Here is a 17,216-nt window from a genome sequence, read left to right as displayed (position 1 = left end):
CACTGCTCAGGAAATTCTCTCCTTTTCTTGCTATCACTCTAGGAATGTAACAGCAGGCATTCCCATTCTTCCCACCCCCAATCTCTTTCCTGTCCTAGTGAAAGAGTCCTTTTTCCTCTTGATGGCTACCTGTGCTCTTAATTCCACCTATATTCCTCTATTTCTTCCTTCTCTGGGGCCTTGCTCCTCTGGTGACTCCATTCACTCCTGCATTGTCTTTCCTTCTTCAAATCACATCAACATGTGGGGGGAAACCTTTCTTACATTCCCTTCCCGCCACTGCCCCCTCTCTTCCTTTGCTCTAGTTAGTCTCCTTCAAAGAATTACCTGTATTTCTTTCTCCACTCACCCCTCACTCACTTCTCAACCCACTGCAGTCTGCCTTCTGCTCCCACTGACCACATCCACCCTACATTCATAATTCTTTTTTCTTAAACTTATTCTTGCGTCCTCTAGTTCAGTGAAGAGGTATCACATGTGTCATTGGCTCCACGCAGAAACCAGGCAGTAGCTTAGATTTCTCCTCATTTACTCTTCATCCAGTCACCAATACTCTTAGTCCCTTTTCCGAAGTAATCCCTCGGATTCCTCCACTTTCCTTCTGTTTCCCGCTGCCACCACGTTGGTCTAATTATTATTCTTTCTTCTCTATTAATGCAACAGCCTCTACCAGATCTCCTTGCCTTTTGTTTGATTTCCTTAGCCAGTCTGCTGGATCTGATGATCACCCTACTCCCCTGCTTCAAGGCCTTCACAACACTCTTGTTCCTGGCATGGCACCAAAGCCTTCACAGCTGTGCTCGTGTTGACCTTCCCACCTTCATCTCTCACATTGCTGGTTAAGTCACAATGAACTTTTAGTTCCTGAATCTGCCATATCTTCTCTTGAGTTCAGACGTATTACCTATCAGTAATCATTGGGTTCACATTAACACTGGCTTGATAATTCTTTCCAATATTCTGCAAATATGGGTTCATTTCCTGAGAAATTAAAAACATGAAGTATCTGAACAGAGCAGTAGTCTATTTAATGTCAGTTAAATTATTCTGTGGAATGACAATAAACTTAAAAAAATTCTGAGTATTTTTTTCTAACTTAAATTCACTGTGTATTGGCAGTATGGCATAATGGACCTATCTAGTACCAGATATTCTGTATATTGTCAGTCCATAATCAGAATTTTGGACCTTAGACGTAGATTAAAAACATCAATATTTTGTAGAGTAAAATTTGATCCAGAGATTTAAACAAAATTATTGTTTTATTGGACTGTAAAACAGATTTTTATTTTATTTATTTAAAAAAAAAGATTTTTATTTATTTATTTGACATACAGAGATCACAAGTAGGCAGAGAGGCAGGCAGAGCGAGAGAGGAGGAAGCAGACTCCCCGCAGAGCAGAGAGCCCGACTTGGGGCTCGATCCCAAGACCTTGGGATCATGACCTGAGCCAAAGGCAGGCTTTAACCCACTGAGCCACCCAGGTGCCCCAAAACAGATTTTTAAAAAACTGCTTTTTCCTTAGTGTAAAGTTACTTTGGAATGTTTCTGTCCCAAAAACTTCTAAGTTCTTCTGTATGAAGAATTTAAATTTATAATTTAAGAATTTAAATAATTCATGAAACAAAATCTGGAATATTGATTGGTTAAATTTGACATCAATACCTTTTCCTATTGATAAAAAAACAACAAAATGGAATAAGCCTTGCTAAAAGAGTCACTTAAAATGGAGTCGGGAGGACACTGAAGTAGGGCCTATGCATATTTCCTGTCTCAATCTTCAGAAAAACGCTAAACTTGGATTGTTGCCAAACTGCAAACATCCTGGATGAACATCTGCTGTATGCAAGAATGGACTCAAATGGACTTTCTGCCTAACACTAATCTTAGCAACCGATCATGTACAGAAAAGTGTCACAAAACCCCTGCCAGTACCAATCATAAAAAAACAACTTATGTAATGTGCCTAAAATTCCTCCTTTGCCTTTAAAAATCTCAAGCTCCTCTATGTCTTTAAAGCACAACCTGGGTTGCTGCCTTAATTTCTGTCTTCTGAACTGTGATTCCCAAGATCCCAAATAAATGCTTTTTTCTCCCTACAGTCTTTCCTTTTTTTAATTTGACGTATCATATATATATAGATATATATAATATATATATCTATATATAATATATATAGATATATCTATCTATGTATATATATTAATAGTTGCTTTGTAACTTAGTATTTGTTGGTTTAATTACATTACTAGTATATTTCCAGAAGACTTTTTAAGGCTAAGGAAACTGATACAACTTCTCCATTACTACTGAATTTTCAAATACAAAATTGGTAATGAAGGTGGAAACAACTTTGCCACTTGTGATGAAAAATACAAGTGGTGTGTAGTTTTCTCTTCTAAATGAAAAAAATCCTTCTCTCTGAATTTTAAAGCAGTCAGTCCTTGGGGAACATGCCATAATTTTATTTTAGTTCTCATTTCTTTCTTTAGAAGTTGGATTAAAGAGCCTTCAGGAAAAGAGACTGAGGAAACTCTAAGCTGAAGAAGTGTCTTGACCAAGAGAGCTGGGGAAATGCAAACAGAGAAAAAAGCCAGAGAAAAAGAATTCCCAAAGGAGAGAGATCTGGGATCTGGGAAACAAAGCTTCTAGAAACTCAAAATAATTTAAGTAAAAAGAGTTGGGCACATATTCTGAGTGCCTACTATGTGTTACACATTGTGTATACTTTAATATGTTATTTAATTCTCAAATCAACCTCAGACGTATGTGGGGGGACAGAATATTAACATAAATAAGAATAGAAAGAACAGAATAAAGATTAAGAAGAGAGAAATATGCATGAATTAGAGATCTGCTCTTTTCCTTTATTAGATTGCAAAATTGTTATAATTTATAATTTTTAAATTTACTTTTATATTTACTTACAACTCCCTAAAATGGGCAGGACAAGTATAATTTTATAAATTTTTACAGGGCACCTGGGTGGCTCAATTAGTTAAGTGGTTGCCCTTGGCTGAGGTCATGATCCCAGGGTCCTGGGATGGAGCTTGCACTGAGCTCCTTGCTCAGCGGAGAGCCTGCTTCTCTTTCTCTTGCTCTCTTTGCTTGTGCTTTATCAAATAAATAAAATCTTAGAAAAAATTAATTTTTACAAAGAATAAAAAAAGGTACGTGATTTGCCCAAGATCATACAGCCAAATAAATGCTAAACAGCATAACTAGGAATTATATGTATTTCTATCCCAAGTCCAGTGCTTTTTCCCTTTTATATTGGTACCAACTTCTAGATTTTTGGTATTTAATTGTTAGTACTTGTACTTGCCTATTAAAGCATTAAGTGATTTTTAAAAAAAAGCAGAATTTTAGAAGCTGAAATGAAGTATGCCTTCATGCTTAAAACTGTGATTTTAGTTGTTCTCTACTGATAGATGCTATAAAAAAGCAGCCTGTGATATGTGAAGTTTGTTGCTGGTCTTACTCTAACATTAAGAATGTAAGTCCTTTTATTACATAGTGTCTTTTTTATAGGAACCCATGAGAAACTTTCTTTCTGGCCCTATGAGGAATAATGCCCGCTCTCCCCCCTTACATGGAATCAGTGCTAACTTAGGGATGTAGGGGAATTGTGTAACTGATCATGTATGCTTTTTCGTATTGTCTGTCAGAAAGTCCAGAGTCAAATTTGTGGTTTCTTCTCAGCAAGCGCATAGAATCTCGTGATTGGTACTTTGTGTACTAGCCTAATTACTGACTCCATTTTATGATACTGCCATAGCTTTTCTTTTCTTCTTCCTTCTCACCTGCTTCTGATAAGCCACTTATTTATATTTTCTTACAAGTGCCAATTTGCAAGTTGGACTCTTGTTTAGAATAAGAAGTTATATACAAATCAACATATTAAAATTATGCATTAATCAATACCTTAATTATATATAATCACATAATAAATTAACACACACATATATATACATATGTAAACTTATTAAGTAGTACTGGGCACTGTTATCTCAGAGATGAAGAAATGGACTGCACTGGAGACTCAGGTTAAACTGCTTGTTCATCAAATCCCACTTAATTAACTGTGAAGTTCTGCATTTGACTCCAGGTCTGTCTAAATCACAAATACATGTTTTTCAAAATACTGTTTCTCTAAATGAGAAGCTAATAGCTGTAAGGAAATACTATAAGTAGCTACCACAAAAGCTGTAGTTTTGTGTTACCTTCCTTGACTTTCCTGATACAATAAGCCGTATCTCCTAAAATAATTTCCCTTATTAGAGAAGTTGTAAGAAGGTGGCTGAGACCAAGGACAAACATCTCTTTTATAAGGAAAAGGACATATTACACTCCCATAAAAACCAGACTCAAAGCTCCAAATAACAAAGACCACAAAAATTTTTGTGGAATTTTAATCATTAATACGGTCAGTATGTTGGTGAAAACTTTTTAGAAACGTTGTACATACACAGAGGTTATTTTCTGTTACTTTATAACATGCAAAAAAAATTTTTTTTCAGGTTCATTTATGTTTATTTAGAGTTTGGAATGAATGTCTCATATAATAAACGAATAAAAAAATCACTTGGAGAACTACAAGTGTTAGAAAAATTAAAATAGCGAGAAATACAAACATCAATCCTGTCATTTTCCTCAAAATCCCCCTTGCCCCGGCTTCAGACTTAGGCTGCATATGACATTTTGACAAAGTGAATCCCACCCTGGCCCAACCTCAGTTGTGTGCCTCCTGTTATCAGGGCAGTATTATTCTCTCGGGTTCCTAAAACCGGGGTCTGCCAAATTAAGTGTCACTTTCTATTGAATATGGGATGTGAGCCACTACCTTCAAAGGGACATTGTGAGAAGAACTCATTTCCCCAGGCTTCCAGGTAATAAGGCTTTTGTTTGTCAGCTTTCAATCTGACATGCAAAATTTTAAAGACATTTTATGATTATCCATTCTAGCTAATATAATAATAATTTTAACTTTAGGAGAACTTTGCTGTGTCCAAGAGACAAGTTCTTAAAAAACTGCATTTAAAGCACTGGTTAATTGGATCTTTTTAAACTGCATGATGGCATGACAAATTTCACTGAGTTCATTATTTACAGAAATGCTAGTAAAAATTTTTTTAAAGTAAGAATTTTAAATAAAATTATCCCTTTAAAGAAAATTAAAAGCACAACTATAAAAATTAACTAGGTTAGCGAATCCTAAAATGAAGGGGGAGTAGTGTATTAGTATGAACAGGTATAGTTGATGATAATGGCTTTGCTTGGTTCTAAATCATGATATTTATTTTAAAACTTAAAGAAATGTTAAGATAGTAGTATTTTTCAAGTATATAAGAAGAGACATTTTAAAAAATTTTGTGGAGAAAAACTGTTCTAGAGAGGTTAAAATGACTTACTGGAGTTTAACTATGGGGTACACAATGTGATTGGTCATAATTCAGAAACTTGGGTCTTCACACATTCCAACTCATTCCTTAATCACTAAGCCCTACAATGTCATCTCCTAAATACGTCTTGAAAACTCTATTTCAAAATCCTTATTGCCACTACACCAGTTCAAGGTGACAGTTCAAGGTGTAGTGGCAATAAGGATTGCTTATCATTTCTTATCTGGAATATCTGAATGGGCTTCTTTCTCATAAAATCTATCCTTTATTCTGCTGCCAAAATGTTGGGCACATCTGACCAAGTATCCTTCATGCATCATTCTTCAGGACCTCCCACTGTTAACTCAAGCTTGATCTTTTGGAGTCCGAAATCTTCTGCAGGCAAGTACACACTTTTCCAGCCTCTGTTCTTAACTTTATCATACCACCTTACGTCTATTACTCTAGACTTAACTGCTTAGAATTCCCTTTACAAACAATACATTTTCATGCCTCTAGGTCTTTTCTCATGCTGTTCTCTTTTCCTCAGATGCTTTTTCGTCCACACATTTCTGCCTGGGAAATTTCTGCTTACATGTCAAGATTCAGCTTAGGTGCCATTTCCTTCAGAAATTTGCATTTACCTTCGAAATTCCCTATAATGAAGTTTTCTTTCTCCTCTTTTTCCAAAGAAATATATCTGAAGGGTTGTGGTAATTTCAGGTTCTTTCACTGTTGATTCCTATAAAAAATGATATAATAATTTCAAGTAATTATAACCAAGAACAAAAAAATAGACCCTGTAGCCTGGACCTCTTTAGGATAATATCCATGAAAGATTCTTTTAACAATAACAACAAAGGCAGAAGAATCCTATCTGTTACTTTGCATAATACTATTCTATAACTGTCTCTGTTCAAGCAAGAGAAAAACAATGAGGGCTAAAATACTCAAGATGGACTTCAGCAGTAAACAAAATCTTAAATCAATCCAAAAAGAGAGCTTTAGAACAGTGAAATATTATTTCAAATGTGATCTCGAGGTGTTTTTTAGTAAGACTCGATTTATTTATCTGACACAGGGAGAGAAAGGGCACAGGCAGGGGGAGCAGCAGGCAGAGGGCGAGGGAGAAGCAGACCTCCCCCCAGGCTGGGCAGGGAGCCTGATGTGGGGCTTGATCCCAGGACCCTGGAATTGTGACCTGGACTGAAGGCAGACACTTAACTGACTGATGCAATGCCTGCAGCTCTGAAGGACAAAGATAAATTAGTTCAGATGAGGTAGGAAAGTATCAAGGAGAATTTCATTTGTGCTCTACCACAGCAATGAGAAGATCTGGATAGACCGTGAGCATGAGCAAAAGAAAACAGCATGACAACTAAGCAAAGGCACCATAGCAAGAAATAGAACAAATCCACTAAAGACAAAAAACACCCAGTCTAGAATATGTAATGCAAGGAACAATGTATGACCCCATAAATGCTTTATTTATATTAAAATTTTTTCTATTTTGAGATAGTTATAGATTTACACACAACTGTACAAAATAATACAGAAAGATCTCTTGTATGCTTTACTCAGTTTCCTCCAATGGTGACTGGTGACATCTTATAAAACAATGTAACTTGACACAGTCGACACACAGAAGAACATTTCCTTCACTGCAACAATTCTTTATTTGCTCTTAACACCACACTGATTTCTCTCCCACCCACCCTCTCTTTGACCTCTGGCAACTGCTAATTGACTTTCTTTTCCCATAATTTCGTTATTTCAAAATGTTATATAAATAGAACCAAATATTATGTAACTTTATATTACATAATTACAATACAATATTATGTATTGGCATTTTTTGTTTAGCACAATTCCCTGGATACTCATTCAGGCTGTTGCTGTATCAACGGTTTGTTCCTTTTTATTGCAGAGTACTATTCCATTGTATGGATTACCAGTTTAACCACTCACTTGTTGAAGGATATCTGGGTTGATTCCAGTTTTTGGCTATTATAAATAAAGCTGCTAAAAACATCTGTGGACAGGATTTAGTATGAACACAGTTTTTCATTTCTCTAGGACTGATGCCGAGGACTGTATTACTGTTTTATCACAGGGGCAGTATCATTGTACTTTCCCACTGGTAGTAGATGAGTGATCCAGTTTCTCCACATCTTGTAGTCATTTGATATTGTCAATTATTTTATTTTAGTCATTTGATGGGTTTGTTAATTGGCACTATCCTATGATTAATGGTGTTGAGCATCTTTTCATGTGGTTGTTGGCTACTTGTTTATATCCTTTGGGAAAATGTCTATTCAAGTCCTTCACCTAGTTCTTAACTGGGTTGTCTTTTTTTCTTTAAGTCTTTAAGTTCCAGTTAAACATATAGTGTAGTATTAGTTTCAGGGGTACAATATAGTGATTCAACACTTCCATACATTACCTGGTGGTCATCACAACAAGTGTACTCCTTAGTCCCATCACCTATATAGCCCATCCACCCATCCACCACCCTTCTGCTATCAGTTTGTTCTCTATAGCTAAGAGTCTGTTTTATGGTTTGCCTCTCTTTCTTTTTTCTTCTCCATGTTCACCTGTTACATTTTGTTTGTTTCTCAAATTCCACACGTGAGCAAAATCATATGGTATGTGTCTTTCTCTGACTTAATGCTGCTTAGCATAATACTCTTTAACTCCATCCATGTCATTTTAAATGACAGGATTTCATTCTTTATGGCTGAGTAATATTTGCCCACAATATGCTTTCCTGCTTTGTTGAAGATTAACCAATTAATCTTCAATTGACCCTATAGTTGTGGGTTCATTTCTGAGTTTTCCACCCTGTTCCACTTAACTGTGTGTGCCAGTATCATACTGTTTTGATCACTACAGCTTTATAACACAATTTGAAGTCTGGGATTCTGATGCCTCCAGCTTTTTTCTTTTTCAAGGTTGTTTTGGTTATTCTGTCTTTTATGGTTCCATACAAATTTTAGGATGGTTTGTTCTAGTTCTGTGAAAAATGCTGTTGGTATTTTGATAGGGATTGCATTAAATGCGTAGATTGCTTTGGGTAGTATAGACATTTTAACAGTAGTTCTTCTAATCCATGAACATGGAATGTCTTTCCATTTCTTCGTGTCATCTTCAATTTTTCATCAGGGTTTTATAGTTTTCAGAGTACAGGTCCTTTACCTTTCGAGTTAGGTTTATTCCTAGATATCTGATTGTTTTTGGGGCATGTGTAAATGGGACTGATTCCTTAATTTCTCTTTCTGCTGCTTTATTACTGGTGTATAGAAATGCAACAGATTTCTGTATACTGATTTTGTATCCTTTGACTTTACTGAATTCATTTACCAGTTTTAGCAATCTCTTGACAGAGTTTTTTGGGTTTTCTTTTTTTTAAGATTTTATTTACTTGTCAGAGAGAGAGAGAGCACAAGCAGGCAGAGGCAGAGAGAGAAGCAGGCTCCCTGCTGAGCAAGGAGCCCGATGTGGGGTTTGATCCCAGAACCCTGGGATCATGACCTGAGCTGAGGGCAGCAGCTTAACCCACTTAACCCACTGGCATCCCCAGTTTTTTGGGTTTTCTATATAGACTATCATGTCATCTGCAGAAAGTGGAAGTTTAACTCCTTCCTTGCCAATTTAGATGCTTTTTATTTTTTTGTCTGATTGCTATGGCTAGAAGTTTTAGTACTATGTTAAATAACAGTGTTGAGAGTAGACATCCTTATCTTGTTCCTATCTGTAGAAGAAAAGCTCTCAGTTTCCCCCCATTTAGGATAATATCAGCTGTTTATTCTTCATATATGCATTTATTATGTTGAGGTATATTCCCTCTAAACCTACTTTGTGGGTGCCTGGGTGGCTCAGTGGGTTAAGCCGCTGTCTTTGGCTCAGGTCATGATCTCGGGGTCCTGGGATTGGGTCCCGCATCGGGCTCTGCTCGGCGGGGAGCCTGCTTCCTCCTCTCTCTCTCTCTCTGCCTGCTTCTATGCCTGCTTGTGATCTCTCTCTGTCAAATAAATAAATAAATAAATCTTAAAAAAAAAAATAAACCTACTTTGTTGAGGGTTTTTATCAGGAATGTTGTTGTACTTTGTCAAAATGCTTTTTCTGTATCTACTAAAATGATCAAATGGTTATTATCCTTTCTTTCATTAATGTGATGTATCACAACTGACTTGTAACCTAGGAATAAATCTCACTTGATTGTGGTGAAAGATTTTTTTTTTGGGGGGGGTGAATGATTTTTTTAACGTATTGCTGGATTTGGTATGCTAATATTTTATTGAGAATTTCTGCATTTATGTTCATCAGGGATATTGGCCCATAGTTCTCTTTTTTACTGGTGACTTGTCTGGTTTTGGTTATCAGGATAATGCTGGACTCATAGTATGAATCTGAAAGTTTTCCTTCCTCTTCTATTTTTTGGAATAGTTTGAGAATAGGTGTTAACTCTCCTTGAAATGTCTGGCAGAATTTGCCTATGAAGCCACCTGGTCCTAGACTTTTGTTTGTTAACTACTGGTTCAATTTCTTTGCTGGTTATTGGTCTGTTCATTTTCTATTTCTTCCTGTTTCAGGTTTGGTAATTTATATGTTTCTATGAATTTAACCATTTCTTCCAGGTTGTCCAATTTGTTGGCACTGGGTTCTCTTTCTGTTGTTGAGTTGTAGGAGTTCTTTAGCTTTCTTGATACTAGATAGACCCTTGTAAGGCCTATAATTTGCAAATCTCTTCTACCACTCTGTACGCTGTCTTTTAAATTTTTTTAAAAAAAGATTTTATTTATTCATTTGACAGACAGAGATCACAAGTAGGCAGAGAGGCAGGCAGATAGAGAGGAAGGGAAGCAGGCTCCCTGCTGAGCAGAGCCCGACATCCCAGGACCCTGAGATCATGACCTGAGCTGAAGACAGAGGCTTTAATCCACTGAGCCACCCAGGCACCCCTGGCTTTTTAATTTTTGATAGGGTCCTTTGATACACCAAAGTTTCTAACTGTAATGAAGTCCAATACATCAATTTTTCATCTATTGCTTATGTTTTTGGTGTCATAAGAAATCATTGCCAAATCCAATACCATGAAGCATTTCCCCTTTCAAGAAATACTTCTAAGAGTTTTATAGTTGTAGCTTTTATATTTAAGTCTGATTGATTTCAGTTAACTTTTGTATATGCTATGAGGTAGAAGTCCAACCTCACTCTTTTACATGCGGCTATCCAGTTGTCCCAGCACCATATGTTGAAGAGACTTATGCAAAAGAAGTCATTATATACGTGTTTTGAAAACAGCTTTTTTTTCTTTTTAAAGGGGGGTCACTTGCCATAACCAATATAGGTCTGTCATAATTTTTACTAGCTATTGCACTGTATGTGCCATTGTGCAGTTATATATACACACAAACATTTTTTCAAGGTAGCAAGCATGGTTACCTTATTTCTTCTTTATTAACATGCATTCCCCTGCCCCACTCTTGTGTTTGTCACCGAAAAGAGCAAAAAGGTCTGAATTTTCCCATGCCTATTAGCAGTAGGGAAATTCCTGCATATGACATGTGAGCTAGCCAAGGTCGCCAGCATAATATAATGAATGTGCTGATATTTAGATTGTTTCCAAAATTTTTTTTTTTACTATGAACACTGTTGTGAGATATACTGTTATACACTTATCATTGTACACTAGTCATTATAAATTATTATTCATTTGCACCTAAACTTTGTTAGATGTCTTTACAATTTACATTGCCAATCAACAGTACAGAAGAATGCCCATTCCCTCACATCTTGGAGAACACTAAAGATTATCAAACTTATCTTTGCCAATCTGGTAAGAAATAAAACAAAAACAAATCACTAGTATTTCAACTTGCATTTCCTTGATTATTCATATTTATTGGTCATTTGTATTTCTTCTGCTAACTGCCCCTTCATGAACTTTGCCTACTTTTCTATTGAGATGTTAAGTCATTTAAAAAGTCACAGCAGTCAAGTTTCCTACAATTTTCTTTTACAGCTTTTGGAACAGTACTACACTGCTTAGCTCAATAATATAAAAACATTTACCTACTTGTTCTTTTCAAATCAGGTATAACTGACATGCAATACTCCATTAGTTTCAGGTGTAGAACATAGTGGGTTATCTGGGTTATCTATATCTATAGTTCCATTTTCTGGGTTATCTATATCTATAGTTCCATTGATCTACGTGTTTGTTTTAATGAAAATACCACACTGTTTTGATTATTATAGCTTCATAATGTTTGTATACACTGCAAAATGATCACCACAGTAAATGTGGTCACCATCTTCTACTTTACAAAGTTAATACAATATTACTGACTACATTCCTAATGCTGTACCTCACAACCTAATGACTTATCTTCTCCAAGTCAGTAAGCTGCCCTTCTGTTCAGCTCAGGATTTCCTTTTGTAACTATAAGTATGTACTTTGTGATCCTATTCTGTTTCTTCCGAACACACCTCTCCTCTGGTAACCACCAATCTGTTCTCTCTATGATTCTTGGGTTTTTTTGTTTTGTTCTGTTTTTTTTTTTTTTTTTTTTTTTTTTAAAGATTCCACATACAAGTGAAATCCTGCGATATTTGTCTTGCTCTGACTTACTTATATTACTTAGAATAATACCCTCAAGGCCCATCCATGTTGTTGCAAATGTCAAGATTTTCTTATGGCTGAGTAGTACTGGGTATATAAACCACATCTTTTTATCCACATATCTATCAATGGACACTTAAATTGCTTTCATACTTTGGCTTTGTAAATAGTGTTGCAATGAAAAAAGGGGTACATATACCTTTCTGAATTAGTGTTTGTTTTCTCTGATTAGATACCCAGTAACAAAACTGTTGTATCATACTGTAATTCTATCTTTTTTTTTTTTTTTCCAAGATTTTATTTACTTGGGAGACAGACTGAGTGAGATAGAGAACACAGCTGGGGGAGAGGCAGAAGAGGAAACAGACTCTCCCTGCGCAGGGAGCCTGATGTGGGGCTTAATACCAGTACTCTGGGATCATGACCTAAGCTGAAGGCAGATGCCTAAGAGACCGAGCCATTCAGGCACCCCCTGTAGTTCTATTTTTAATTTTGAGGAGTCCCCATATGGTTTTTCACAGTGGCTGTACCAATTTACAATGCCATCAACAATACAGTGTTCCCTTTTCTCCACATCCTTGCCAGCATTTTGTTATTTCTTGTCATTTTGACATTAGCCCTTCCAACAGGTGTAGGTGCTATCTCATTGTGGTTTTGATTTGCATTGCCCTGATTAGTGATGTTGATCATCTTCACATGTGCCTGTTTGCCATCTGTAGGTCTTCTTTATGAAAACGTCTATTCAGATCATCTGCCCATGTTTTAATTGGATTGTTTTTCCTATTGAACTGTATAAGTTCTTCATATCTATTTTGGATATTAACCCTTTAGAAGATATATAATTTACAAATATCTTCTTCCATTTTGGAAAGCTTTCTCTTCTGTTTGAGGGTTTCCTTTGCTGTACAGAAGCTTTTTAGTTTGATGTAGTCCCATTTGTTTATTTTTGCTTTTGTTCCCTTTGCCTTTGGAGTCAGATAAAAAAAAAAAAGTCACTAAAACTGACTTCAAGGAACTTATTGTTTAGGTTTTCTTCTTTGGCATTTATGGTTTTAGGTCTTACATTCAAGTCCTGAATCCATTTTCAGTTAATTTTTTGTATATGGTGTAAATAGTGGTCTAATTTCATTCTTTTGTGTGTAGCAGCTGTCCAGCTTTCCCAACACTATTTATTAAACAGACTGCCCTTTCCCCATTGTATAATCTTGCCTCCTTTGTTGAAACTTAACTGACCGTATACGTGTGGATTTATTTCTGGGTTATCTATATCTATAGTTCCATTGATCTACGTGTTTGTTTTAATGAAAATACCACACTGTTTTGATTATTATAGCTTCATAATACTGTTTGAAATCAGGCAGAGTAAAACCTCTGGCTTTGTTCTTCTTTCTTAACATTCCTTTGGCTATTTAGGGTCTTTTGTGGTTCCCTCCACAGAAGTTATAGTACTACTCTAATTCTATAAAACAATGTCATTGGAATTTTGATAGGGATTGCAATGCATCTGTAGATTGCTTTGGGAGTATGAACATTAAACAATATCAATTCCTCTAACCTATGACAAAATATATCTTTCCATTTTTTGTGTTATCTTCAATTTCTTCCATCAATGTCATATAGTTTTCAGGCAATAGATCTTTCACGTCCTTGGTTAAATTTATTCCCTGGCATTTTGTTGTTTTTAATGCAATTGTAAATAGAATTATTTTCTTGATTTCTCATATATTTTGTTAATGTACAGAAATGCAAGAGAGCTTTGTATATTAATTTTGTATCTTGCAACTCTACTGAATTCACTTATTAGTTCTGATAGTTTTTTGGCAGAGTCTATAGGTTTTCTACATCCAGTATCATGTCATCTGCAAACAATGAAAATGTTACTTCTTCCTTTCCAGTATGGATGCCTGTTATTTCTTTTTCTTGCCTAATTGCTCTGGCTAGGACTTTCAATTCTATGTTGAATAAAAGTGGCAAAAGTAGGCATCCTTCTTTTGTTCTTGATCTTACAGGAAAAGCTTTAGCTTTTCACCACTGAGTAAGATCTTAGCTGGGGCTCTGTCACATACAGCCTTTAATATGTTGAGGTATGTTCCCTCTATACTCATTTTGTTGAGTTTTTTTTTTTAATCATAAATGTATGTTGAATTTTCTCTATATTTTTTATGCATCTATTAGAATATGATTTTCGGCCTTCATTTTGTTGATGTGGTATATATCACCTTGATTGATTTGTATATGCTGACCATACTTGCAACCCTAGAGTAAATCCCACTTGATCATGATGTAAGATCATTTTAATGTAATTCTGAGTTTGGGGTATTAATATTTTGTTGATTTTTGCATGTATTTTCATCAGGGATATTGGCCTGTAATTTCCTTTCCCTTCTTTTCCTCCCTCCCTCCTCCTTTCCCTCTCTGTTTCTTCTTGGTGTTCTTCTTTGCTTTTGGTATAAGGGTAATGCTGGCCTTGCAAAATCAGTGTGGGAGCATTCCCTCCTCTTCAAAATCTTGGACGACTTTGAGAAGTATAGGCACTAAAAGTTCTTTGAATGTTTGGTAGAATTCACCAGTGAAGCTGTCCTGTCCTGGACAGCTTGTTAGGAGGTTTCTGATTACTGGTTCAGTCTCCCACAATATCTAAGGTATGCCTGCATTCTTGGTTGGAAGTTGTTTTCCTTTCATCATTTTGAATATGTCATGTCACTCCCTTCTGGCCTGCAGTTTCTACCATGAAATCTCCTAATAGCCTTATGGGACTTCCCTTCTTTTTTTTTTTTTTTTTTTTTTTTAAAGATTTTATTTATTTATTTGACAGGCAGAGAGGCAGGCGGAGAGAGAGAGAGAGGAGGAAGCAGGCTCCCCACTGAGCAGAGAGCCCGACGTGGGGCTCGATCCCAGTACCCTGGGACCATGACCAGAGCCGAAGGCAGAGGCTTTAACCCACTGAGCCACCCAGGCGCCCCTGGAACTTCCCTTCTATGAAATAATTTGTTTTTCCTCTTTCTGCTTTTGAGATTCTCTCTTTAAATTTTGAAATTTTAATTATTATGTGTCTTGGTATGGATCTCTTTGGATTCATCTTAATTAAAATCCTCTGAGCTTCCTGGACCTGGATGTCTATTTCCTTCCCCTAGTTAGGGAAGTATTCAGCCATTATTTTTCAAATACATTTCCTGACCTTAACTCTCTCTTCTCCTTCTGGGTCCCTTATAATGCAAGTGTTATTCTATTTGATGTTGTCCTAGAGGTCCCTTAAGTTACTTGCTTAAATTTGTTTTTCCTTTTCATTGCTTTGCTTTGGTGAGTTCTACTGCAGTCTACCAGATCACTGATCTGTTCTGCTTCATCTAGTCTGCTACTGAACCCCTCTTGGTCCTTTTTTTTTTAAAAAAAAGAGGGAGAGAAAGAAGTGGGGGAGGGGCAAAGGGAGAGGGAGAGACAGAATCTTGAGCAGGAACCATGCCCAGTGTGGATGCAGGGCTCAATCTCACAACTCTGAGATCATGACCTGAGTCGAAATCAAGAGTCAGATGCTTAACAGACTAGGCCACCCAGGCACCCCCTTCTTCATTCTTTCTTATACTTTCTATCTCTTTGTTGAAGTTCTCACTGTATTCACCACTCTCCCTGAGTTCCATGAGCATCTTGATGACTATTACCGTAAATTCTTTTTCAGATAGAACACTTTCCTCCACATTATTAAGGTTTATTTCTGAGGTTCTGTCATGTTCTTCTATTTGGAACACATTCCTCTGTTTCTTCATTTTTGCTTGACTCTTGGTGTGTTTCTATGTACTACTTGAAGTAGCTATCTCACTCTTAAAGCAGTGCCTTATGTAGGTGATGAAACTTCTCTTTCAGCCTTATTTTTTTAGTTCTTTGTTGTCTCTTGAACCTTTGTGATTATCTAAACCACCTGACTTATTCTTGATATGACCTTCACATGACACTGTTTGGTGTACCACGACCTGCCTGTTCCAAGGGGAGGAATCTCATTTAACACCCAGGGTTGACTGGAAGCGGAACTTAGGCAGCAGTTTTTAAATATGAAAGTATATACAATCCTGTAGGAGCTACGATCATAGTCTCTGCTGCCTCCAAACCAGATTTAGAGATGTCTCCTGGGTAACAGCTGCAAAAACCAGGGCTCCAGGTAAGTGTGTAAGCTCCTGAGAGGTCTTGTTAAGATGCAGAAGGCTGAGGGGGGTTGCAAGGGCAGCGTGTCTCTAACTAGGCTCCCCAGGGGCACTTCTTTCATCTTTATATGCTTGGGAACCTGAAGCTGAAGCTCTGAGCTAAGCAAACAGGCCTCTTTTCCATAAGACTCAGGCTGTGTTTCAGTCTGCTGCTGTGCAGTGTCCTGATGGTAGTGGCTTGTCAAGAACTGTCTGGGTGTTAACATTCTTGTGGAGCTCAAGAATGCCAGCCACTTTGGCCACCAGGGCCAGGCGACTGAATGGTGACTCCGTGTGGACTGCATGTATCTGCTGGCTTTATCTAGGCAGAGTGTATGAGGCAGGGCAAGTCTGCTAGTTTCAGAAAAGCAGCGGTAAATGTCTTGACTGTACACCTGTGGGCTCGAATGTAGTGGCTGAGTACCTTGTCCGTGCATGCACGCTGGCTTTAGGGTGGGGGGTGAGAATGACAATCCCAGCCAGAGAGTCGGGGAGCGCTGCAACTGCCTACATTTACCAACTTTATTTAGGGAATGAGAGGAATGCCATGAATGTTGTGCTTGCCTGCCCCAGCTACAGACTGGGGGAGTGCTGCAACCTTCTGCACTCTCCAGCTTCCTCAAGGCAGTGGGATGGTGTGGTAACTGCTTGTCCCCACCTGTCTTAGCAATGCAGCAGGAGGGTGCTGCCTGTGAGCCTACCCACTTGTGCTAGAGAGTCAGTGGAGAGTACAAAATTGGCTTCTGTCTGCACCTCTATTTTCAGGGAGAGTTTCACCGGTCCCTTGCCCTTCCAGCAGATGGTTTTAGATTGCCAAATGAATTTTACAATAGACTCTTGGCATTTTTCAAACTACTATTTTTCTGCTGGGTCTTGGGGATGATGAGACTGCATGTGAGCCCTTTAAAAGGGGCATCTCAGTTTCCTATAGGACTTTGGGTCCCTTAGATATCAGCCCCTTTGCATTTTCTAAGCCAAATGTTTTGGGGCTCATCTTTCTGGTTCAGAGAGTGCTGTAAGTGAGACACCATCCC

At 37.3% G+C, this 17,216-nt stretch overlaps 1 protein-coding gene across 1 annotated transcript in view; it reads right to left on the bottom strand.

The window, feature by feature from the left end:
- The window catches only part of MICU2 (mitochondrial calcium uptake 2), a 169,154-nt gene that overhangs the window by 11,464 nt on the left and 140,474 nt on the right, over nucleotides 1-17,216 (bottom strand). Inside the window, exon 8 of the mRNA XM_032315404.1 lies at nucleotides 6,027-6,124. Coding sequence (XP_032171295.1) covers nucleotides 6,027-6,124 — 98 coding nt within the window. The remainder of the gene's footprint in view (nucleotides 1-6,026; nucleotides 6,125-17,216) is intronic.

The sequence above is a fragment of the Mustela erminea genome, chromosome 15, assembly GCF_009829155.1.
Source record: "Mustela erminea isolate mMusErm1 chromosome 15, mMusErm1.Pri, whole genome shotgun sequence".
NCBI classification, from domain to species: Eukaryota; Metazoa; Chordata; class Mammalia; order Carnivora; family Mustelidae; genus Mustela; species Mustela erminea.
Note: the sequence above shows the minus strand (reverse complement) of the source record. Positions and strands in the feature narration are given on the sequence as shown.